Consider the following 27,492-nt stretch of genomic DNA (forward strand, 5'->3'; position numbering starts at 1 on the left):
TTAGTGTGTGTTGTGCTGATATGAGTGGATCAGACACGCCTACCTAGTTGGTCCACCTTGTAGATATAAAGTCAGAGACGATCGCTCATCTATTGCTGCTGTTTGTGTTGGTCATCTTCTAGACCTTCATCAGTGGTAACAGGAGGCTGCTGACAGGGCGCTGTTGGCTGGATATATTTTTGGTTGCTGGAGTTTGTTGCTCCAGCAGCGCTGCTGTGTCTTATCCACTCATTCCAGCACAACACACACTAACACACCACCACCATGTCAGTGTCACTGCAGTGCTGAGAATCATCCACCACCTAAATAATACCTGCTCTGTGGTGGTCCTGGGAGAGTCCAGACCATTAAAGAACAGCATGAAAGGCGGCTAACAAAGCATGCAGAAAAACAGATGGAGTACAGTCAGTAATTGTAGAACTACAAAGTGCTTCTATATGGTAAGTGGAGCTGAAAAAACGGACAGTGAGTGTAAAAACAAGGAGGTGGTTTTAATGTTATGGCTGATCGGTGTAGATGCAATGTATAGAAAGAGTATGATTATACAAAAGTCATGTTATACAAAACAGTAAAGCATAAATTAGCATATATTTTACATGCCTAAGACTTTTGCTCAGTACTCTTAGATCTTTACCCTCACTGGTCTGGATGTAAGCCATTGATGCTGTTGTTTGCATCACAGTGTCTACATGGGAAAGCACTTGGACAGCTGAAATTATAGCAGTGTTTATATATTCTTGGCTGAGCTTAGGCTAGCAAACACACACACACACACACACACACACACACACAGATGCACACATAATCACAACACACCAAACTCTCAGCAGTACCATAAGGCCGGACCCTGGTTGTACAACGATGATTTATTTCCTGCTTTCTATTTGACATTTCTCAAGCATCTCTTTTTCTCCTGCACCCCAGATGGCCACTCTATCGTTCACTCCCACCGCCTCACTCTGTCTCACTACACTTTCTGCTCAATTACTCTTTCTTTCCCAACACCAGTGTAAAGGAGCCTGAGAAACATGAGTGATGAAGGGAAGAATAAACAGTAAGTGGAAAAAGAGAATCAGAAAAAAAAAAATCACAATCGCACAGTTTTATTTTATTAGATTTGAGGCCAGATTTTAGTGGGAGAAATGACAATAATTAGTTAAGATTTTACAATTGCTCACACAAAAAACTTACGTATTACAAAGAACAAATAAAAAAATATACCTGCAACAAACTAGTTGTGAGAGAGGCATATTTAGGCATATCTGAAACCTTGAAGGTTTTTGGCCATGCCCTACACGGACTGAGATTTCTCTATATTCCTTGAACAATATTATGTACAGTAGAAGGTAAAAGACAAACTATTTTTAATCTTGGGTAAAACAAATATTCCTTTTGAAAGTGTGACACAAATTGGTGAACCACAACAAATCTTTGCTTGTACAGAGCCTTTGGTGGATCCTCCTTTTATACACAATCATTCTGCTTATTGTAGAATGTTTGAAATGGTTATGACCTTTTATTTTATCTCGATCCCAGCTTTTTTTGATCGTGTTAGGGGCATCAAATTATACATATATATATATATATATATATATATACATGTGTATATATATATATATATATATATATATACATATCAGCCATAACATTAAAACCACCTCCATGTTTCTACACTCACCGTCCATTTTTATCAGCTTCACTTACCATATAAAAGTGTAGTCTTTGTAGTTCTACAATTACTGACTGTAGTCCATCTGTTTCTCTGCATGCTTTGTTAGCCCCCTTTCATGCTGTTAATCAATGGTCTGGACTCTCCCAGGACCACCACAGAGCAGGTATTATTTAGGTGGTGGATCATTCTCAGCAATACAGTAAACTGACATGGTGGTGGTGTGTTAGTGTGTGTTGTGCTGGTATGAGTGGATAAGACACAGCAGCACTGCTGGAGTTTTTAAACACATCACTGTCACTGCTGGACTAGTCCAGCAACCAAAAATATCCAGCCAACAGCATCCCGTGGGCAGAGTCCTGTGACCACTGATGAAGGTCTTGAAGATGACCAACTCAAACAGCAGCAATAGATGAGCGATCGTCTCTGACTTTACATCTACAAGGTGGACCAACTAGGTAGGAGTGTCTAATAGAGTGGACAGTGAGTGGACACGGTATTTAAAAACTCCAGCAGAGCTGCTGTGTCTGATCCACTCATACCAGCACAACACACACTAACTCACCACCACCATGTCAGTGTCACTGCAGTGCTGAGAATGATCCACCACCACAGGTCCTGTGGGGGTCCTGACCATTGATGAACAGGGTGAAAGGAGATTTAAAAAGTATGTAGAGAAATAGATGGACTACAGTCAGTAATTGTAGAACTACAAAGTGCTTCTATATGGTAAGTGGAGCTGATAAAATGGACAATGAGTGTAGAAACAAGGAGGTGGTTTTAATGTTATGGTTGATCAGTGTAGTTTGCACAGGAAGGTAAAGTAGAAATAAAACTACACAAAACAACAAGAAGAAGGTAAATTAGTGCAGCCCTTCACCATTCTCTAAACAGAAATAAGCATTTGGAGAATGTCATGGTATGGCCTGGTTTTAAACCGTACCAAAAATCAACAGTGGTCTTCCCCCGCTGTTTCTCTAAAACCCACCCTGAAACTGGAAGTGTGTAATCTACACACTCACACACACACAACTTCTCAAACTTAAGTGCACAAGCCAAGCCTTTAAAGTGATTTTTTTTTTCCAACATATTGTTTTATTCAGTTCTTTTGTGTGTTTTTTTCTTCTTTTTTGATGCATTAGGTGCTTTTTTGTTTGTCCCATGGATAACAGCCTTCTGTTCAGCTCTAATGTACCATTATTCACTTTCACATCCATTACAAAGATTTGTCCTAAAGCTACTGTGCAGTCTGAAGTCTGTAACTTACAACAAAAGGTAACATTCTGTTTTCCTGCATTGTTGGCGATTTTATCTTAGACGAACATTGTTTAATTAATTAAGGCATGCTATTCAGTACAGTAGTGTGTGGTTTGATACGCTGCCAATATTGTGGAACACTGAGCCCCACTTTCAGAATGCTTAGATTGGCTTTTACAATCTTAACACACTCAGACATTCAACACAGAATCACACAAAGGAACAATTTAAAGCAGCTAATTCACCTTCTGCATGAAACCTGACTATCCAGAAAAAAAATGCACAAGGACATGGTGAGATTCAGTGAAACCCTTTACAGACAGTAACTGAAGGTAGGGATAGAACGCAGGTCACAATGACCCAGGTTGCTTTGCTACACCTACTGTATCAGCCGTCCCACTGTCATCCTAATGTTTTCAGTGCACTGCAGGTATTTTGTTACTGCATGGATCCATCAACCCAGCCTCAATTCCTGCTTCTACTTACTGTCTGTGTGGAGGTTTGCATTGTATGCTCTTATATTTGTGTGTTTTTAATTTTTTTATACTATTAGATTAACAATACAGAAAGACCTATTTAAATATATATGTACACTGATCAGCCATAACATTAAACCATAACATTAAGCTCCATTTACCATATAGAAGCACTTTGTAGTTCTACAGTTACTGACTGTAGTCAATATGTTTCTCTGTATGCTTTGTTAGACCCCTTTCATGCTGTTCTTCAATGGTCAGGACCACCACAGGACCACCACAGAGCAGGTATTATTTAGGTGGTGGATGATTCTCAGCACTGCAGTGACACTGACATGATGGTGGTGTGTGAATCAATGCTGAGTGGATCAGACACAGCAGTGCTGCTGGAGTTTTTAAATACCGTGTCCACTCACTGTCCACGCTATTAGACACTCCTACCTAGTTGGTCCACCTTGTAGATGTAAAGTCAGAGATGATCGCTCATCTATTGCTGCTGTTTGAGTTGGTCATCTTCTAGAGACCTTCATCAGTGGACACAGGATTCTGCCCACGGGGCGCTGTTGGCTGGATATTTTTGGTTGGTGGACTATTCTCAGCCCAGCAGTGACAGTGATGTGTTTAAAAACTCCATCAGAATTGATGTGTCTTATCCACTCATACCAGCACAACACACACTAACACACCACCACCATGTCAGTGTCACTGCAGTGCAGGGAATGATCCAGCACCTAAGTAACACCTACTCTGTAGTGGTCTATTGAAGAACAGGAGGAAAGCAGGTTTAAAAAGTATGCAGAGAAACAGATGGACTACAGTCAATAATTGTAGAACTACAAAGTGCTTCTATATGGGAAGTGGAGCTGATAAAATGGACAGTGAGTGTAGACACAAGGAGAATCTATTTATATATACGTATATATATCTATATCTATATCTATATCTATATCTATATATATATATATACACACAGTATATATAGAAATACTGTAGAAATAAAATAAAACGTTCAAATGCGCATTTTAAATATTAAAAAATCATTTTTACCTTGGGGTGAACATATGCATCTATGAAATGTGATTTTCGACATGTGCTTCTGAAAAAATAAACATACCAATGATCCATGGTGTATTTGTATATATAGGGCTACACACATGCTAACACCAGGGGTTCAAATAATATGGGCTACTCCCTCACAGGCAAACTTTGCTCCCCTTCACGGCCCCTTTCTCCCCTTCTCTCATACACATGGTATAATCATTTTCTTCCTACCCTAATTTCATAGCAGGGCTTCTCCTCTTTTTGTCAACCAGATTAACCACCATCATTCCTTCCTTTCTTTAGCTCACCAGTAGTGGAATGTTTCACAGCCCAGTTCAGGAATGCCACAGGAATGGGACTGTGATGGATGCATTCTGGCTCTGAGCCAAAGGAAAAAACAGAACAGGAAACAGGAAAAAATAATAAGAGAAACTACAAGCCGGGATGATTCACTAAAGCTGAAAATGTGAGTTCTAGCTGGTATACAGCTTTTACAATGCTCACGATACCTGGCAGCATTCCATATTTTATATTTGCAATTAAAAAAATGCACTAAGGCTCGGCGTATCCTCCCTCCATCCCACTCATTCATCCACACTGAGTTTGGTTGTTGTATCCCAGCCCGGAGTACCACTGCTCAAATCTCTCTCAGTCTCTTTCATCTCATCCACATTGCTCTGTTTCTGATTACACCCACTCTTTATCCCAGAAAAAAAGCCTCTTTCATCATGATGGAAGTGGCACCGAAATATATAATTAAATAAAATGTACAGATTGAGGCTTTTCTTTTACATTGCTTCAAGAGAATGTGCAGCCAGGGAATGGTGCATACAAGGGATTGGATATTAAACACTATAATAACATCATCAAGAAGGCCTACAGTCTTCTTACCCTACTCTCTAATTAGGCGGCAACCAGCTACATTTCTGTCTGCACCATATAAGGAATTTTGGGTGCCCTGAAAGTGCCAACACTGCAGGACTGATTCATTTTTAACATTTGATTATAGGTGCATTTATTATACAAAATGACACAAGATGTTTCTGGGTGAAAGACAGTTTAAGAGACTATACATCTGAATGCACTATGAACTCATATTATCATTCATTAATCTGCAGTAACCGACGTGAAACGGTCAGGATCGCGGTGGGTATGGAGCCTATCACAAGAACACTGCAGACAAGATGGAGCACTACACAACTGCAGTACACAACACAACTACATTACACTACATCACACTATGCTACAGTACATTACACTACAATACATTACACAACTACACTATAATACACTACACTACTTTACATTAAACAACACTATTACACTACACTACACTACACTACACTACACACTACATCATACTACACTACACTAAATTACACAATGCTATACTACACTACACAACTGCACTACATTACTGTACATCATACTACACAATATTACACTACACTAAATTACACAGTACTATTCTACACTACGAAAATACATTACACAACTACACTACACAACTACACTATAATACACTACATTACACTACACTACTCTACATTAAATAACACTATATTACACTACACAAGTACACTACACTACATTATATTACACTACACTACATTTCACTACACTACAAGAAATTACACTATACTACACTACACAACTGCACTACATTACTCTACATCATACTACACTATACTACACTACATTTCACTAAACTACACTAAATTACACAATACTATTCTACACTACAAAACTACACTATATTACAGTACAATTTACTACACTACAATATATTACACAACTACACTACATTATACTACACTACACTACATTAAACAACACTATATTACACAACACTACATTACCCTACGCTACATTAAACAACACTATATAACACTTCACAGCTACACTACATCATACTACACTAAATTACACAATACTAAACTACACTAATACACTACATTTCACAATAGTACACTACACTGTTAAACTGCACTAAATGACACTACACAACTACATTACACTACACTACACAACTACATTACACTACACTACATAACAATACTACACTACACAACTACATTACACTACACAACTACACTACACAACTACATTACACTACACTACATAACAATACTACACTACACAACTACATTTCATTACACTACACAACTACACCACACTACACAACTACATTACACTACACTACTACACTACATAACAATACTACATTACACAACTACATTACAATACACTACTACACTACATAACAATACTACACCACATAACAATACTACACTACATTACTACACTACATAACAATACTACACCACACTACACAACTACATTTCATTACACTACACAACTACACCACACTACACTACTACAGTACATAACAATACTACACCACACTACACAACTACATTTCATTACACTACAAGACTACACTACATAACAATACTACACCACACTACACAACTACATTTCATTACACTACACTACACTGTTACACTACACTAAAATGCACAATACTAAACTCCAGTTTCCTACCTCCCAAACAGATGAGGAAAATAAACTGGCTGCACTTTATTTCCCTAGGTGTGTGTGAGTCAGTAGATGGCTGAGTGAGTCGTGCCCTTCGATTAATAGGTGTCCTGTCCAGATTGTGTTTCTGCCATGCTCCCAGCAGACCCACTGCACACCTGACTAGGATGAAAGGGTTCATGAAATCGATAAATTGAATAAATAAATAAAATATTTGATGGCGGTATGGTGGTGCAGTTGTTAGAGTGGGAGCAACACAGCAGCATAAGCCTCAGGGATGTGAATTGGATCATTGCACTATATTAGTGCAACAGTGTGTTAGTTTTGCATGTTTGCATTTTTATCTTGGTACTCCTGTTTCCTTAAACCATCCAAACACATGCTGTTTCATAAAGTTTTAACAAAAAATATGACATGGTTATAGAAAGCATTTTCATGGGTTTAGATTTTGTCAAGCAGGTGCTTATGCGTGTCAAGCCACACTCTGGCGTGCCATCTGGCTTCATCAGGGATGCTGCCAAAAATATTCTCACGTTGTCGATATAATAAAATGAATTAGAATTCCAAAAATCAATGTTAGCCGCCCTATACATCGACAAAATTTGTGTGTGCATCGTCTCAGGCTCAGGTTTTCCATTTATAGTAAGTCTTGCACAGCGCCCCTGAAGCCAAGAGGTTTAAGGACCTTGCTCAAGGGCCCTATAGTCACTGCATGGCAGAGCTGCGATTTGAACTCTTAACCTTTTGATTGGTAGCGCAAAGCTCTACCTACTAGGCTACCACTGTCTCAAATTGATAATAATTGAGCTGCATTGGAGAATGCAGGCATTGATCCCACTACCTCTTGGATGCTAAGTGAGCGCTCTAACATTTTAGCTAATTTCCCTCATGCATGATATTATTTAACACATGTCCACTTTAACACTTCTGAAGCCATAAGGCTATTCTTTATTTGTAGATAAAGCCGTAACATTAAAAGAGGAACTCGCTATACTTAAGTTTTCCTCAGCCAGTAGCAGATGCCTCATTAAGACAGTAGGAGTCACTTTTACACCCCCTGTACACACCATCTGGCCCTTCATCTCTCAGACTTGGCCATTAGTTTCTGTAGAGTTCGCAACCAGGCCAGTGGCAGTGCTGAGACTCAAATCTGGGTCGCAGCAGTGTTAAATTCAGAGCATTCTGATACTGTATAATAATACTGCAGTAATATTTTAAACATAACGGATTGTAAGCAAAGCTTTGTAGCTGAATATGCTCTCCTATCAGAACACTTCTAGTATGTTGTGTTCCTCTAGTAAATAGCCAAAGGTTCATCTCTGAGCCATTTCAACCAGCACACAACATCATACATTTCCTTAATTTATCCTTATGTTTAGCAGTTAATACAGACTTTTAATTACCAAACAGAGCAGCTTTTGGTTTCTTTTCCTCAGCAATTAAAGAAATGAACTCTTTAAATCACGTTATTGATTACAGGCTGTAACGTATGCAGTACTAATGTCAGCATTTCTTTTAAGGGTGTTTGGCCTCCCGAACTATGAAGTAACAATTAATCATAAGAAGAGTAAACTAAGAAGAATATAAACATCAGTAATGTGTATGCTAGAGATCAGACATTCTCCTACAAACTTTTGCTAGTGATCGTTTATGAAGGCCACTGTGTGAGAATGTGTAGGGAGGGCTGTGTGATTAAAAACACTGCATGTTACAAAAAGAGATACAAATCCACACTCCCATATTTCTATCAAAATTCTCTTCATTTTTTCCCTAAATTAGCATCTCTGATTGTATGGCAGTCATTCCATTCCAGAGTCTGTTGAATTTCAGCAGAGGCACCTTTATTCTAATAAATGACCTGACCAAATATATTTATTAAGGAGAAGTACAGTATACCAGCTGGGTGTTAACACAGTGCTAGTATTACCTTAAAAGTAAGTGAAATTAAATAATAATAAAAAAAACTTTTAACCATGCCATAAATGAGCATCAGGTGAGCGTCAGGTTGCTCCCATGCTTGAAATTTCAATTACAAATTCACAAAAATAAGCAGCAAATATATTAATTTATTTATTTATTAGGATTTTAATGTCATGTTTTACACTCTTTGGTTACATTCATGACAGAAACGGTAGCTACTCGCCACACAAGACTTATCAGTTCAACGTCAAACACAGTCCTGGACAATTTTGTATCTCCAAATTCACCTCACTTGCATGTCTTTGGACTGTGGGAGGAAACCGGAGCTCCCGGAGAAAACACACGCACACGGGAAGAACATGCAAACTCCACACAGAAAGGACTCGGACCGCCCCACCTGGGGACCGAACCCAGGACCTTCTTGCTGTGAGGTGACAGTGCTACCCACTGAGCCACGGTGCCGCCCAAGCAGCAGACATAGGGAACAACAAAGCTAGCAAAGGGAAAAATAAACTTTCCACTAAGTGGAATGGTCAATTCATTCAAATGTCACTCAACTAACATAGGATGACATCAAGTAACCTTTAAAAGGAATGGCAAAAAAAGAATGGGAGTTGGGGTAAACTGCACCTTAAGGACGGTTCAAATCAGGCTCCTTAGGGGCAGGGCTGAAGTCGTGCACAGCTCTTCATCAGTAAGAAGCAAAGAAAAGCCAGGCTGAGGTTTGCAAAAGACCATAAGGATAAGACGGTAGAGGATTAGACTAAGGTCAGCTTCGTGAATTAGTCAAATTTACAATTCATGAAGTTACTCACTCACACACTTTCTTAACCGCTTATCCAATTAGGGTCACGGGGGGTGCTGGAGCCTATCCCTGGAAGGGGCGCCAGTCCATTGCAGGGCAGACACACATACACACCCATTCACCTACAGGGCAATTCAGTGTCTCCAATTAACCTGACTGCATGTTTTTAAACTGTGGGAGGAAACCGAAGCTCCCGGAGGAAACCTACACAGATACGGGGAGAACATGCAAACTCCGCACAGAAAGGACCCAGACCGCTCCACCTGGGGATCAAACCCAGGACCTCCTTGCTGTGAGGTGACAGTGCTACCCACCGAGCCACCATGCCACCCCAATTCATGAAGTTAAGAAACCAAATGTTCTTATAACTTTTTTGACTTTTACATCTTTAAGGGTGACGAAAAATGTGGAGCTGATTGGGATGACCGAATATGAATCTGATTGGGATGGCCAAAACAGCCCAGCCATTGGGAGGCACGCTGTTACTACCAGGTCTAGTATGTGGACCAGATACGCTAATGCAACCTATATATATGAAAAGAGGAAGCAGTAATTGTCACCCTTTATTAATAATAGCCCTATAAATGTACACATTACACAAGCACAATGAGCATGCCTGTTGAGTCCTGGACGCGCCCTAAATGCTTGCTAGTGTGGTGCAGTGATTATATATATAATTATTTAAACAAATGTCCAACAATTATGTATAACCATTCCAGAGAGACTAGATGAATAGACAGTCATTTACATTTTATTTACTTATTATTATTATTAGTGGTAGTAGTAGTAGGTGGTTTTTTCAGATGTTAAGTGCTATGGTCATCAAAAATTTATAACTTTTACATTTTCCTTCCATGTTTTTGCACGTGTGAACTTTTTATTTTTTTTGAAATAGTAAATCATTTTAAACCTCATGGTCTAACATAAACAGCCCAACTCCATTCCCTTGCCTCCACAATCAGTTCCCTAAAGAGTAATGGAATTTAAGACCAAAGACTCAAGCTAAAGGAAGAAGTGGGGAGATTTTGGACCTCCCCACTTCTCCCTCATGCCTGCTGTGACCTCTCACCCGTCCACTCAACTCGCCCTGGTTCAGGAAATGAATGCAGGCTGCATTTCTTTCTTTGAGTTAGAGATAAAGCCAGAGACATATAAAGAAAAGCCTGGGTTTTATGTATCCAATCAGAAAAATCAGGTTCTTTTTGAACAACTTGGGCGTTTACCCTCTGCAGATCATCAATACAGTATCAGGAAGACTTGCCTCTCATGTGGGGTAATAACTGAAGAAAAAATGCTTAAACTCACTAAGCTGCAGAGGTGTCTTTGTTCTGTTTACATTGGGATAAACTGTGACTAATTTTGTTAATTTCATAATAAGTACCTAATAACTTAATGTGGGCATGTTATAGAAGGGAAGTCACCTCTAAATAAGAAACAGGCATTTTTCATTAATTTTGAAGGGAAAATGCATTTTTACACAATTCAGAGAATTCTGCATAGTATGAACAACAAGAAAGTTATTTGTAATGCTCGACTTAAACTGGGATAAAAAATGAATTGCTTCTTATTGTTATGCATCAATTATCTAGCTTTATACTGACTAACACTTCATATGGAATTTAAAAGTATACTAGGTTCTGCTACTTATGTTGAACTTAGGTAATATTTGTGTCAGTATTTTTCTTTAAAATGTTTTTATTATAACCAAATTATTTATTTAATATTTAATTCATATTTAATTTTGATTAATTATTATAATAATTTTAATGTTTTTCCTTAATGTACACACATTTAAAAAATCAGCCTTTTAGCCACTTTACTACATACAAATCCAGTGTATTATTTAAAATGTACATATAACAACATATTTAAAGAAATCTAAACATAATAGAAGAAGAAAAGAAGAAGATATCCTTTATTTGATATACTGTATATATACACAATGAAATTCTTTCTTCGCAAATCCCAGCTTGTTTGGAAGCTGGGGTCAGAGCGCAGGGTCAGCCATTGTACGGCGCCTGGATGTATAGTCTAGAATTATTATAATATTATAAAAGTAAACATAATTTTATGTTTGAGTAATTTTCCATATATAAAACACTATTAATGTTTAGGGCAGCACAGTGGCTTGGTGGGTAGCACTGTCACCTCACAGCAAGAAGGTCCTGGGTACGATCCCTGGGCGGGGCGGTCCGGGTCCTTTCTGTGTGGAGTTTGCATGTTCTCCTTGTGTCTGCGTGGGTTTCCTCCGGGAGCTCCGGTTTCCTCCCACAGTCCAAAGACATGCAGTCAGGTTAATTGGAGACACTGAATTGCCCTATAGGTGAATGGGTGTGTGAACGTGTGTGTGTATATGTGTGTCTGCCCTGCGATAGATTGCTGCCCCATCCAGGGTGTTACTGTGTGCCTTGCGCTCATTGAAAAGCTGGGATAGGCTCCAGCTCCAAACCCGCAACCGTAATTGGATAAGAGGTTAAAACAGTGAGTGAGTGAGTTTTAATGTTTAGTAATGTTTACATCTTTTTTTTATGTTTATGGTAAATTTATAATAATTCTAGACTATAAATCTGGCCAAAATCTAAATTTCCTATTAAGATATATAAAGGAAATGTCACTGACAACTCTGATTGCCAAACACACATTTCATATTATTTTTTTAATAATTTTTAATGGATGGATAAACGGTAATTATGCTACCCTACTACCACTGGTATCCAGGTTTTGAATCCCCAGTGGCACTAATGGCTGGTTGAATGTCTAAATACAAACATGATTGGCTATGTCTGTTGGGGGTGGGGTGAGGCCCTGCAATGGATTGGCATCCTATCTGTGTTACTGCATTATCAGTGATTGCGGGGAAACCGGACCCATTGTAACACTGACCTGGATGGTGGTGGTAAATATTAAAAATGGAATTTATTAAATAATAGATAAAATATTTATTATACAATTAGACATGATATGGACTCAAGACAAACCACAATCAACTTAAATGAACAAGTTAGCATGTCTTTTTATAGACCCATGTAGATAAAAAAACATCTGTGAAAGTTTCAGGCTAATTAGTGTTTAGCTGCAATCCCATATAACGGTTTCTGGAGAGAGAGAGAGAGAGAGAGAGAGAGAGAGAGAGAGAGAGAGAGCAAAGAAACTTTTTAATGTGGTCTCACTCCATCCACATGACCCCACCCTCTTTTCTTCCAGAGTGCTGAGAACCGTTTAACAGCTGGACTACAACTCTAAAATAAACACTGAAAAACAACCAAGCTTCTCACCTTGAAAAGCAAGGACACAGATGACTGAGACCAGTTGCAGAGTATTTTTCCTGTTCCACTCCATACTGAGCATGTGTGTGCTGGAGCTCGTGCAGTTTTGCAGGCTGCGTGGATCAAGTTTAGGTTCCCTCTGAACGGAGAATAATGCAAGGCTTGTGTTCAGGCTGCTTTATATAGACCCACCCCCCCAGCTACCCCTCTCCAAACCTTCTTCCCTACTGGTAACTTTAACCCTGCCTCTTGTTCCCCATTCGTCACTGCATTTAAATCAAAAAATGGTGTGTGGGATGGCGGTATGTGTTTATATACTGGTGACTGTGGGAAGTTGTGAAATTTGCAGAGTAAACTTTGGTTTTATTTTCTTGCAGTTATTATCAAAGATGAAAATCCCCTTGGACTTAACAGGATATAAAATCCACATGTAATATCAGATTTGCTGAAAGTATTACTAAATGTGGGAAAGTAGGACAGTTTGAATGAAAAGTTGAATTTTGTAATAAATGGCTGCAAAGGTATTAACTTACGATGCTATGAGCTTCTAAAATCATATCCACCCACTCACAGCCATCTGAACACATGCTTTAATAGAAAGCATGTGTTCAAGGAAATCTTCTTTTGTAAAATAGTAACTTACTTTCTTTTCAGTACAGCAAAATAATACTAAATTCTTAAAGATTTAACCTTTCACTTGAATAGTTCTGCTGATTATGTAATATTGTAGAGCTTTATGGCTGCCAATCGAAAGGTTGTTGTTGGGCCCTTAAGCAAGACCCTTAACCCTTTCAGCCCCAGGGGTGCTGTACAGTGGCTGACCCTGTGCTCTGACCCCAGCTTTCAAACAAGCAAAAGAAATTTCATTATAATGTACACCTGTATAGGGCAGCACAGTGGCTTGGTGGGTAGCACTGTCGCCTCACAGTAAGAAGGTCCTGGGTACAATCCCCAGGCGGGGCGGTCTGGGTCCTTTCTGTGCAGAGTTTGCATGTTCTCCCTTTGTCTGTGTGGGTTTCCTCTGGGAGCAGGATGTTTACTGCCTTTCACCCAATAAATCAGACTCACTGTGACCTTGATCAGGATAAAGTAGTGGTAAAACAGACAATAAATTAATAATAAAAAATAAATAAATAATAATAAAAACATTATACTGAAAACAAAAACATTATATAAAATAAAATAAAAATACAAAAATATAACAACATTCATATATATGTATATGTACAGTGTATCACAAAAGTGAGTACACCCCTCACATTTCTGCAGATATTTAAGTATATCTTTTCATGGGACAACACTGACAAAATGACACTTTGACACAATGAAAAGTAGTCTGTGTGCAGCTTATATAACAGTGTAAATTTATTCTTCCCTCAAAATAACTCAATATACAGCCATTAATGTCTAAACCACTGGCAACAAAAGTGAGTACACCCCTTAGTGAAAGTTCCTAAAGTGTCAATATTTTGTGTGGCCACCATTATTTCCCAGAACTGCCTTAACTCTCCTGGGCATGGAGTTTACCAGAGCTTCACAGGTTGCCACTGGAATGCTTTTCCACTCCTCCATGACGACATCACGGAGCTGGCGGCTATTCGAGACTTTGCGCTCCTCCACCTTCCGCTTGAGGATGCCCCAAAGATGTTCTATTGGGTTTAGGTCTGGAGACATGCTTGGCCAGTCCATCACCTTTACCCTCAGCCTCTTCAATAAAGCAGTGGTCGTCTTAGAGGTGTGTTTGGGGTCATTATCATGCTGGAACACTGCCCTGCGACCCAGTTTCCGGAGGGAGGGGATCATGCTCTGCTTCAGTATTTCACAGTACATATTGGAGTTCATGTGTCCCTCAATGAAATGTAACTCCCCAACACCTGCTGCACTCATGCAGCCCCAGACCATGGCATTCCCACCACCATGCTTGACTGTAGGCATGACACACTTATTTTTGTACTCCTCACCCGATTGCCGCCACACATGCTTGAGACCATCTGAACCAAACAAATTAATCTTGGTCTCATCAGACCATAGGACATGGTTCCAGTAATCCATGTCCTTTGTTGACATGTCTGCAGCAAACTGTTTGCGGGCTTTCTTGTGTAGAGACTTTAGAAGAGGCTTCCTTCTGGGGTGACAGCCATGCAGACCAATTTGATGTAGTGTGCGGCGTATGGTCTGAGCACTGACAGGCTGACCCCCCACCTTTTCAATCTCTGCAGCAATGCTGACAGCACTCCTGCGCCTATCTTTCAAAGAAAGCAGTTGGATGTGACGCTGAGCACGTGCACTCAGCTTCTTTGGACGACCAACGCGAGGTCTGTTCTGAGTGGACCCTGCTCTTTTAAAACGCTGGATGATCTTGGCCACTGTGCTGCAGCTCAGTTTCAGGGTGTTGGCAATCTTCTTGTAGCCTTGGCCATCTTCATGTAGCGCAACAATTCGTCTTTTAAGATCCTCAGAGAGTTCGTTGCCATGAGGTGCCATGTTGGAACTTTCAGTGACCAGTATGAGAGAGTGTGAGAGCTGTACTACTAAATTGAACACACCTGCTCCCTATGCACACCTGAGACCTAGTAACACTAACGAGTCACATGACATTTTGGAGGGAAAATGACAAGCAGTGCTCAATTTGGACATTTAGGGGTGTAGTCTCTTAGGGGTGTACTCACTTTTGTTGCCGGTGGTTTAGACATTAATGGCTGTATATTGAGTTATTTTGAGGGAAGAATAAATTTACACTGTTATATAAGCTGCACACAGACTACTTTTCATTGTGTCAAAGTGTCATTTTGTCAGTGTTGTCCCATGAAAAAATATACTTAAATATCTGCAGAAATGTGAGGGGTGTACTCACTTTTGTGATACACTGTATATGTATAGCTGGTATTTTGGCCCATTCCTCCATGCAGATCTCCTCTAGAGCAGTGATGTTTTGGGGCTGTTGCTGGGCAACACGGACTCCCCAAATTTTCTATGGGGTTGAGGTCTGGAGACTGGCTAGTCCACTCCAGGACCTTGAAATGCTTTTTACGGAGCCACTCCTTCGTTGCCCGAGCGGTGTGTTTGGGATCACTGTCATGCTGGAAGACCCAGCCACGTTCCATCTTCAATGCTCTCACTGATGGAAGGAGGTTTTGGCTTAAAATCTCACGATACATGGCCCCGTTCATTCTTCCCTTAACACGGATCAGTCGTCCTGTCCCCTTTGCAGAAAAACAGCCCCAAAGCATGATGTTTCCACCCCCATGCTTCACAGTAGGTATGGTGTTCTTGGGTTCTTCCGAACACAACGAGTTGAGTTTTTACCAAAAAGTTCCATTTTGGTTTCATCTGACCACATGATATTCTCCCAATCCTCTTCTGGATCATCCATATGCTCTCTGGCAAACTTCAGATGGGCCTGGACATGTACTGGCTTAAGCAGGGGGACACGCCTGGCACTGCAGGATTTGAGTCCCTCTCGGCGTAGTGTGTGTACTGATGGTAGCCTTTGTTACTTTGGTCCCAGCTCTCTGCAGGTAATTCATCAGGTCCCTCCGTGTAGTTCTGGGATTTTTGCTCACCGTTCTCATGATCATTTTGACCCCACGGGATGAGATCTTGACCCCAAGGGAGATTATCAATGGTCTTGTATGTCTTCCATTTTCTTACAATTGTTCCCACAGTTGATTTATTCACACCAACCTGCTTGCCTATTGTAGATTTACTCTTCCCAGCCTGGTGCAGGTCTACAATTTTCTTCATGGTGTCCTTCGACAGCTCTTTGGTCTTGGCCATTGTTGAGTTTGGAGTCTGACTCTTTGAGGCTGTGGACAGGTGTCTTTTATACAGATAACGAGGTCAAACAGGTGCCATTAATACAGGTAACGAGTGGAGGACAGAAGAACTTAAAAAAGAAGTTACAGGTCTGTGAGAGCCAGAAATCTTGCTTGTTTGTTATTGACCAAATACTTATTTTCCACCATAATTTACAAATAAATTCTTTAAAAATCCTACAATGTGATTTCTTGGATTTTTTCTCATTTCTCATTTTGTCTCTCATAGTTGAAGTGTACCTATGATGAAAATTACAGACCTCTCTCATCTTTCTAAGTAGGAGAACCTGCACAATCAGTGGCTGACTAAATACTTTTTGACTCCACTGTATACAGTGTATCACAAAAGTGAGTACACCCCTCACATTTCTGCAGATATTTAAGTATATCTTTTCATGGGACAACACTGACAAAATGACACTTTGACACAATGAAAAGTAGTCTGTGTGCAGCTTATATAACAGTGTAAATTTATTCTTCCCTCAAAATAACTCAATATACAGCCATTAATGTCTTAACCACCGGCAACAAAAGTGAGTACACCCCTAAGAGACTACACCCCTAAATGTCCAAATTGAGCACTGCTTGTCATTTTCCCTCCAAAATGTCATGTGACTCGTTAGTGTTACTAGGTCTCAGGTGTGCATAGGGAGCAGGTGTGTTCAATTTAGTAGTACAGCTCTCACACTCTCTCATACTGGTCACTGAAAGTTCCAACATGGCACCTCATGGCAAAGAACTCTCTGAGAAATTTAAAAGACGAATTGTTGCGCTACATGAACTCACATCCAACTGCTGTCTTTGAAAGATAGGCGCAGGAGTGCTGTCAGCATTGCTGCAGAGATTGAAAAGGTGGGGGGTCAGCCTGTCAGTGCTCAGACCATACGCCGCACACTACATCAAATTGGTCTGCATGGCTGTCACCCCAGAAGGAAGCCTCTTCTGAAGTCTCTACACAAGAAAGCCCGCAAACAGTTTGCTGAAGACATGTCAACAAAGGACATGGATTACTGGAACCATGTCCTATGGTCTGATGAGACCAAGATTAATTTGTTTGGTTCAGATGGTCTCAAGCATGTGTGGCGGCAATCAGGTGAGGAGTACAAAGATAAGTGTGTCATGCCTACAGTCAAGCATGGTGGTGGGAATGCCATGGTCTGGGGCTGCATGGGTGCAGCAGGTGTTGGGGAGTTACATTTCATTGAGGGACACATGAACTCCAATATGTACTGTGAAATACTGAAGCAGAGCATGATCCCCTCCCTCCGGAAACTGGGTCGCAGGGCAGTGTTCCAGCATGATAATGACCCCAAACTCTAAGACGACCACTGCTTTATTGAAGAGGCTGAGGGTAAAGGTGATGGACTGGCCAAGCATGTCTCCAGACCTAAACCCAATAGAACATCTTTGGGGCATCCTCAAGCGGAAGGTAGAGGAACGCAAAGTCTCAAATATCCGCCAGCTCCGTGATGTCGTCATGGAGGAGTGGAAAAGCATTCCAGTGGCAACCTGTGAAGCTCTGGTAAACTCCATGCCCAGGAGAGTTAAGGCAGTTCTGGGAAATAATGGTGGCCACACAAAATATTGACACTTCAGGAACTTTCACTAAGGGGTGTACTCACTTTTGTTGCCGGTGGTTTAGACATTAATGGCTGTATATTGAGTTATTTTGAGGGAAGAATGAATTTACACTGTTATATAAGCTGCACACAGACTACTTTTCATTGTGTCAAAGTGTCATTTTGTCAGTGTTGTCCCATGAAAAGATATACTTAAATATCTGCAGAAATGTGAGGGGTGTACTCACTTTTGTGATACACTGTATATATACAGTATATATACAGTATATATATATATATATATATATATATATATATATATATATATATATATATATATATATATATATATATATAGTACATAGTAATTGTATCATAATAATACAATTAATCGATCACAATCACAATTTAATAATGTCATTAAATTAAGAACTTTTAACAGTTATGACTAATAAAATACACTTTGTTACTATTGGACACAACATGTAGTTCTGACCATACCGCCCGCTAGACACAGCCAGTCATGTCTGTACATGGATGCCTGAACAGCAGATAGCACCACAGAGGATTCAGACCCTAGATCTCAGCAGTGATAAGCCAGCGTAATTCATTGCCTCACCACCAGAGTGGCCCATTGGACATGTTATCCATAAACGTGATGTTGGTTTTTACTTATATTTTTCCTATTTATTAGATTCTTCTGATTTATCAGCTCAGTAACACAACATTAATTAAAAAAATAAGAAAAATAAACAGATGAATCACAGATGAATAGTACACAAATCAGATAAAACTGAAGCGCTAAGGTGGTTTTAGGTCTGTCTAAAATAAAGTCAATCAATGGCGCCCAGGTGGCGCAGCGGGAGATTCCGCTAGCACACCAGTGCTAAGATTCTGAATTCCTCGGTGCAAAACTCGGCGTTGCCAACGGTCGGCTGGGCGCCATCTAGCGGGCATAACTGGCAGTGCCGGCAGCAGACACGGTTCTGCTTGGGCGGGTTGACCGGACTGTGTGGGTGGGTTCTTCAGCGCTGTGTAGGGACCCTGATTAGCAGATAGGGAGGCACCTGTGCAGAGTGCATGAGTGAAAAAGGGTTCCGCCAAAGGCTGCACACGGGTCGGTGGAGGCCTGAGCAACAATATACCCACCTCGACTGCAATCAGGGATCTCCCAGCAGCGGAAGACAAATTGACTATGCTAAATTGGGAGAAAATGGGAGAAAATGTATAAATAAAATAGAAAAAAAAAAGTCAATCAATAATTCCTGGAGCTTGATTATTCTGTAAAACCAAAAGCTTAGACTAAAAGTTAAGGACTTTGATGTAACAAATTATGGTTTTGTTTGGATTTCTATTTCAGTTACATTTATAATACATTTAAAACACTACAATGTTTAAAAACTAAAGTAAGACCTATGTTATTGAAATATGATCCTGAGGAACTAGGTGCAATATTTTTCTAGATGCCTGTCCTGCAGATTCTTTACATAAGCTTTATCTAGTTCAGCCTTTTTATAAAGTAAATGAAGTGATGTCAGTTCTGCACATGACAAATGTTAGGAAATAAATAATAATAAAATGTTAGACCTTTATTTATTATAGTTTCATATTTTTAACTCTTTAACCTCTGTCCTTAATATCCACATTAAAATGTAATTGATGTTTCATCTGCCACAACACTGTCTTGAAATGAGCACATTATGGCCTTAATTGACTGTCTCAGGATTATATAAAGCAGAATGATGATGAATGGACTTTGAGGCAGCAGTCCAGAAGCAGGTAGCTGGTGTGAAGAATCTGTTGTCACTGCAGTGTCAGGCGGCGTTCTTTGTTATGCAAAATTAGCTTGGCGACACAAACAATGCAGCTGCTGGATAGCAAAGTGGCTATTGACTGTTTTGCCGCATGGACAAACTCAACAAATCAGGTCTCGGCCTATTGTAAAGTGCACCTTTAGGATTCTCTTCCACAACATGTAAATAAAAAACTTTTCTATAAAAGCTCTGTTGATGGTTGTAAAATATAAATCATCTCACATATTTGCAGTGGAGAAAAATGCAAAACTTCACACTGGTGGTTCAGTGTTGCTTTTTAAGTGCCTCTAACATCTGAAGGTACTAGGGATAGTGGGGATAATCAAGGACAGATGGAATGTCTTATACACTGATCAGCCATAACATTAAAACCACCTCCTTGTTTCTACACTTACTGACCATATAGACTACCATACATAGTCAATTTGTTTCTCTGCATGCTTTGTTAGCCCCCTTTCATGCTGTTCTTCAATGGTCAGGACCCCCACAGGACCACTACTGCAGTGACACTGACGTGGTGGTGTGTTAGTGTGTGTTGTGCTGGTATGAGTGGATAAGACACAGCAGCGCTGCTGGAGTTTTAAAACACCTCACTGTCACTGCTGGATAGTCCACCAACCAAAAACATCCAGCCAACAGCGCCCCATGGGCAGCATCCTGTGATTACTGATGGAGGTCTAGAAGATGACCAACTCAAACAGCAGCAATAGATGAGCGATCGTCTCTTCTGACTTTACATCTACAAGGTGGACCAGCTAGGTAGGTGTGTCTAATAGAGTGGACAGTGTGTGGACAGACCTGAAATGCAGGAACGGAGGTTTATTAATAAATGAAATGAAGTTGAGCAGATAAAATATCTTGGGTTTAAACTGTCTGCAATCAAATAAAAGTCAAAGTAAATGTAAGGAACGCTGCGTTTTTATTTTATTTGCATTTTCCATACTGTCCCAACTTTTTCGGATTTGGGGTTGTATATACAGTTGTGTAAAAGTTATTGTAGATATTAAATTAAAGTTATCCAACACCAACTGACTGTGAAAAAGCAACTGCTCCCTAAACTACTTAATGTAACATTTAACTAAATTAAATTCATAATCTGATTCAATTGGACTAGACGTGCAGCCTCATTGAGATCTTTTTTTTAAACCTTGCAGACGGTCAGACAGACGGCCAGGCAAAGACAAATGGAGACAAACAGACTTCCTCCAGACTGTGGTGCATAATGCTGCCTCCTGTGGTCTCAAGGGTGAAAGTAAAATTCTGCAAGTAATGAATTCAATATACACTCTGAGCAAATTAGAACGCTCAGTCAACACAGATTAGATTTATGAGCTTTAATATCCTGTCCTTGTGGGAATTGTTTTGATGCGATGGAAGTTGAATGGCAATGAACACAAGAATTGACTTAACGGACTTTGAATTGCCCTTCGGATGTGTGATGAGGGACTTGATATCCAGCACAGAGCTTAAGTTAAAGGATTTTAAATACATGACAGTGACTTCAGGACTGGAAACTGCCTGTTTTGGACTATGGAAAATAAAAGTAGAATATATTAGCTTTTAAAATAGTCTTTTATTACCCTGGTGGAAGATGTTAAGACTGAAAGTTCTCAATAAGAAATAAACCGCATTACAGTCTGATTCAATAAAAAAGCAAATCAGTGGAGTGAAAAGTAAAAGAAATAAAGTGTGCTGATGTGCTAGTGAAATTTTAATAAAAGGAATGTAGACTTTCTTTCCAGGTGAATTTTGAAATCAATATTGGGCACACATAGTGGCACAGTGAGTACTCCTGATAATGCACAGTTCCAATGTTCTGGGTTAGATCCTCATGTAGTTTTCAATATCCTTTCTGTATCTGCTATATACAGTAGTATAGAACAGAGTTTTCAAACTTTTTAAGGGACCCAGGCAACCTAAATAATGCATCAAAACAAAACACAAACTGAAATATACTTAATTAATGAAAATGATGGCAATCTGGTCCCACTGTGATTTACAAGGTGTAACGTAAAGCCTCCACAAGGGGGAGTTCGTGTACAAGTTTATATCATGCCAGTTAAACTCATTTATTTAGGCCACTCAGGTGGGGCAGAGGTAAAAACACACACTAGCGCACCAGAGCTGGGATAGCTGCAAGACTGAAGCTCAGCTTCCCCTAAAATGTCCAAAATTAAATGGTCAAATATGTACAGTTGTGTTAACATTTCATTGACTACAAATGCGTTAGAACACGTATATCTCAAAGACGAGTTCGTTCAGAATCAGCTAATTATCACAAATCGACTCGATTTTCTTAACTTAACTCATACATTCCCGTAGCGTCAATGCATTTGCCCGCAGAAGCTGAGCGTCTCTTCACTTCTATGGGACTGCGTTGAGTTTTTTTTTTTAATGCTCCGAAACTCGCCGGTCATTGGATAAATGCCTCGATTTTGTCCCGCCCCCGGACGCTGAGCGTCTCTGGGGGTGAATGGGGCTGTGGGCGGGTCTGGACGCTGAGCTTCTGCAAGATGATTGGAGGATCAGTGGAAAGGCTGAATCGTTTGAGCGCTACACTGTCACTTCTCAAACTCAAAAGAAGCTTTATTGGCATGACAAATAGGGACATTCGTATTGCCAAAGCAATACACTTCATTAGTCACTTAATCACTAGGAGCTTCAGTCCCATCGCGGATTTTGCGAGTGAAGTCGAAAGACAAACTGCAACCCATTTCAGGCCATTTTCTTGTAAAAGGAACAGAGGGCAGAATTTATGTGTAAATAAATTGACAAATTTTATGATGTAAGCCGACAATGAGCTTCCCCTCTTTGAAAGACCAGCAGCCGCCACTGATATATACAGTATATACAGTGTATCACAAAAGTGAGTACACCCCTCACATTTCTGCAGATATTTAAGTATATCTTTTCATGGGACAACACTGACAAAATGACACTTTGACACAATGAAAAGTAGTCTGTGTGCAGCTTATATAACAGTGTAAATTTATTCTTCCCTCAAAATAACTCAATATACAGCCATTAATGTCTAAACCACCGGCAACAAAAGTGAGTACACCCCTAAGAGACTACACGCCTAAATGTCCAAATTGAGCACTGCTTGTCATTTTCCCTCCAAAATGTCAAGTGATTTGTTAGTGTTACTAGGTCTCAGGTGTGCATAGGGAGCAGGTGTGTTCAATTTAGTAGTACAGCTCTCACACTCTCTCATACTGGTCACTGAAAGTTCCAACATGGCACCTCATGGCAAAGAACTCTCTGAGGATCTTAAAAGACGAATTGTTGCGCTACATGAAGATGGCCAAGGCTACAAGAAGATTGCCAACACCCTGAAACTGAGCTGCAGCACAGTGGCCAAGATCATCCAGCGTTTTAAAAGAGCAGGGTCCACTCAGAACAGACCTCGCGTTGGTCGTCCAAAGAAGCTGAGTGCACGTGCTCAGCGTCACATCCAACTGCTGTCTTTGAAAGATAGGCGCAGGAGTGCTGTCAGCATTGCTGCAGAGATTGAAAAGGTGGGGGGTCAGCCTGTCAGTGCTCAGACCATACGCCGCACACTACATCAAATTGGTCTGCATGGCTGTCACCCCAGAAGGAAGCCTCTTCTGAAGTCTCTACACAAGAAAGCCCGCAAACAGTTTGCTGAAGACATGTCAACAAAGGACATGGATTACTGGAACCATGTCCTATGGTCTGATGAGACCAAGATTAATTTGTTTGGTTCAGATGGTCTCAAGCATGTGTGGCGGCAATCAGGTGAGGAGTACAAAGATAAGTGTGTCATGCCTACAGTCAAGCATGGTGGTGGGAATGCCATGGTCTGGGGCTGCATGAGTGCAGCAGGTGTTGGGGAGTTACATTTCATTGACGGACACATGAACTCCAATATGTACTGTGAAATACTGAAGCAGAGCATGATCCCCTCACTCCGGAAACTGGGTCGCAGGGCAGTGTTCCAGCATGATAATGACCCCAAACACACCTCTAAGACGACCACTGCTTTATTGAAGAGGCTGAGGGTAAAGGTGATGGACTGGCCAAGCATGTCTCCAGACCTAAACCCAATAGAACATCTTTGGGGCATCCTCAAGCGGAAGGTGGAGGAGCGCAAAGTCTCGAATATCCGCCAGCTCCGTGATGTCATCATGGAGGAGTGGAAAAGCATTCCAGTGGCAACCTGTGAAGCTCTGGTAAACTTCATGCCCAGGAGAGTTAAGGCAGTTCTGGGAAATAATGGTGGCCACACAAAATATTGACACTTCAGGAACTTTCACTAAGGGGTGTACTCACTTTTGTTGCCGGTGGTTTAGACATTAATGGCTGTATATTGAGTTATTTTGAGGGAAGAATAAATTTACACTGTTATATAAGCTGCACACAGACTACTTTTCATTGTGTCAAAGTGTCATTTAGTCAGTGTTGTCCCATGAAAAGATATACTTCAATATCTGCAGAAATGTGAGGGGTGTACTCACTTTTGTGATACACTGCAGTGTATCACAAAAGTGAGTACACCCCTCACATTTCTGCAGATATTTAAGTATATTTTTTCATGGGACAACACTGACAAAATGACACTTTGACACAATGAAAAGTAGTCTGTGTGCAGCTTATATAACAGTGTAAATTTATTCTTCCCTCAAAATAACTCAATATACAGCCATTAATGTCTAAACCACCGGCAACAAAAGTGAGTACACCCCTTAGTGAAAGTTCCTGAAGTGTCAATATTTTGCGTGGCCACCATTATTTCCCAGAACTGCCTTAACTCTCCTGGGCATGGAGTTTACCAGAGCTTCACAGGTTGCCACTGGAATGCTCTTCCACTCCTCCATGACAACATCACGGAGCTGGCGGATATTCGAGACTTTGCGCTCCTCCACCTTCCGCTTGAGGATGCCCCAAAGATGTTCTATTGGGTTTAGGTCTGGAGACATGCTTGGCCAGTCCATCACCTTTACCCTCAGCCTCTTCAATAAAGCAGTGGTCGTCTTAGAGGTGTGTTTGGGGTCATTATCATGCTGGAACACTGCCCTGCGACCCAGTTTCCGGAGGGAGGGGATCATGCTCTGCTCAGTATTTCACAGTACATATTGGAGTTCATGTGTCCCTCAATGAAATGTAACTCCCCAACACCTGCTGCACTCATGCAGCCCCAGACCATGGCATTCCCACCACCATGCTTGACTGTAGGCATGACACACTTATCTTTGTACTCCTCACCTGATTGCCGCCACACATGCTTGAGACCATCTGAACCAAACAAATTAATCTTGGTCTCATCAGACCATAGGACATGGTTCCAGTAATCCATGTCCTTTGTTGACATGTCTTCAGCAAACTGTTTGCGGGCTTTCTTGTGTAGAGACTTCAGAAGAGGCTTCCTTCTGGGGTGACAGCCATGCAGACCAATTTGATGTAGTGTGCGGCGTATGGTCTGAGCACTGACAGGCTGACCCCCCACCTTTTCAATCTCTGCAGCAATGCTGACAGCACTCCTGCGCCTATCTTTCAAAGACAGCAGTTGGATGTGACGCTGAGCACGTGCACTCAGCTTCTTTGGACGACCAACGCGAGGTCTGTTCTGAGTGGACCCTGCTCTTTTAAAACGCTGGATGATCTTGGCCACTGTGCTGCAGCTCAGTTTCAGGGTGTTGGCAATCTTCTTGTAGCCTTGGCCATCTTCATGTAGCGCAACAATTCGTCTTTTAAGATCCTCAGAGAGTTCTTTGCCATGAGGTGCCATGTTGGAACTTTCAGTGACCAGTATGAGAGAGTGTGAGAGCTGTACTACTAAATTGAACACACCTGCTCCCTATGCACACCTGAGACCTAGTAACACTAACGAGTCACATGACATTTTTGGAGGGAAAATGACAAGCAGTGCTCAATTTGGACATTTAGGGGTGTAGTCTCTTAGGGGTGTACTCACTTTTGTGATACACTGTATATATACAGTATATATATATATATATATATATATATATATATATATATATATATACATACTCATTTATTTAATTATTTGTATGTATATTGATAAATTTTTTTAGCTCGAGACCCACCCAAGGGTCGCAACCCAAGGTGTAGAGTACTAAAATTTCTTCCCACCTACCAAAAACATCAGCTGGTTAATTGGCTACATTAATTTCCTGTATGAAAGTATGAATGAGTGACCATGTGATGCCCTGCAATGGACTGATTTGTGTTCCTGCCACATGTCCAGCGTTTCCAGAACAGGCCTCATATCCACCGAATACTAACCAGGATACAGTGGTTATTAAAAAATAAGATCACCACTGATATATATTCTGCAATTTCCTTCGGGATCAATAAAGTCTTATCTTATCTTATCTTATCTTATATTTGACATCTTATATTAAGACCCTACCCCCTTAAGACTACATTTACATTTTTGGTATTTAGCAGACGCTTTTATCCATAGCGACTTACATTACACAGTCTAAGCAATCGAGGGTTGCTCAAGGGCCCAACAGTGCCAACCTGGCAGTGGTGGGGTTTAACCCAGTGACTATAGCTAAATGACTATGACTCTAACTCTTCTGGTACACCTTCCACCAGATTTTAAAGTGTGTCTTTAGGAATTTGGACTCGTTAAATCAAAAGAACATTGTGAGGCCAGGCACTAATGTGTGATGAAGTCTGGCTTGTCCATGATGTTTCGAATTATCCTAAACTTGTTAAATGGAACTGAGGTCAGTGCAAGCTTTGCAGTTTGCAGTGCAGTTTTTACACAATAGAACATTACAACAAGAAAGTGCATTCCTTGAACATGAAGCAGATGCTCTTATCCAGAGCGACTTACAGAAGTGCTTGCATAGTGAACATATCCCTACTCTAGTTTAAGTAGACAACAGTCCAAGAACACAAATCTGCTAAAGCCCTGTTAGAATCAAAAATATATATTTTTTAGGAAATAAGAAATGAATAAGAGCGGTAGTAAGTACATGTTAGTTTTCAGCTTAAGTTTCTTTTAAAGACAGTATTTGAAGCATAAAATTGTGATGTATGCTGGTGTATTAATCTTCTTTACAGAAACTAAGGAGCCTAGCCCAAACGGTAAGAAACAGCACTAGACCATCATCCCTTCTCCACCATAGTTTACTGTTGGAACTATGAATTCCATTAAGTAGCGTTCTCCTGGCAAGTATCCTGGCAAGTCTAATGACTACTCTTGGCATTGTGCATATGGATCGTGGCTTGTGTGCAGTGGCTTAGCCATGAAAAGCCATTCCATAAAGATATCGGCAAAGTTCTTGTGATGTTGCTTATATGGACACTCTGGAACTCTTTTGTGAGTGATGCAGT

At 40.5% G+C, this 27,492-nt stretch overlaps 1 protein-coding gene across 1 annotated transcript in view; it reads right to left on the reverse strand.

Moving 5' to 3' along the window:
* The window catches only part of si:ch211-286o17.1 (uncharacterized), a 39,975-nt gene extending 26,446 nt beyond the window's left edge, over window positions 1-13,529 (reverse strand). Inside the window, exons 1-2 of the mRNA XM_062997152.1 lie at window positions 13,506-13,529; window positions 12,982-13,111 (exon numbers count right to left, since the gene is read on the reverse strand). Of these exons, the coding sequence (XP_062853222.1) occupies window positions 12,982-13,111; window positions 13,506-13,529 (154 nt within the window). The remainder of the gene's footprint in view (window positions 1-12,981; window positions 13,112-13,505) is intronic.
* Between the last annotated feature and the right edge of the window lie 13,963 nt (window positions 13,530-27,492).

The sequence above is a fragment of the Trichomycterus rosablanca genome, chromosome 6 (genome assembly GCF_030014385.1).
Source record: "Trichomycterus rosablanca isolate fTriRos1 chromosome 6, fTriRos1.hap1, whole genome shotgun sequence".
Taxonomy (NCBI): Eukaryota; Metazoa; Chordata; class Actinopteri; order Siluriformes; family Trichomycteridae; genus Trichomycterus; species Trichomycterus rosablanca.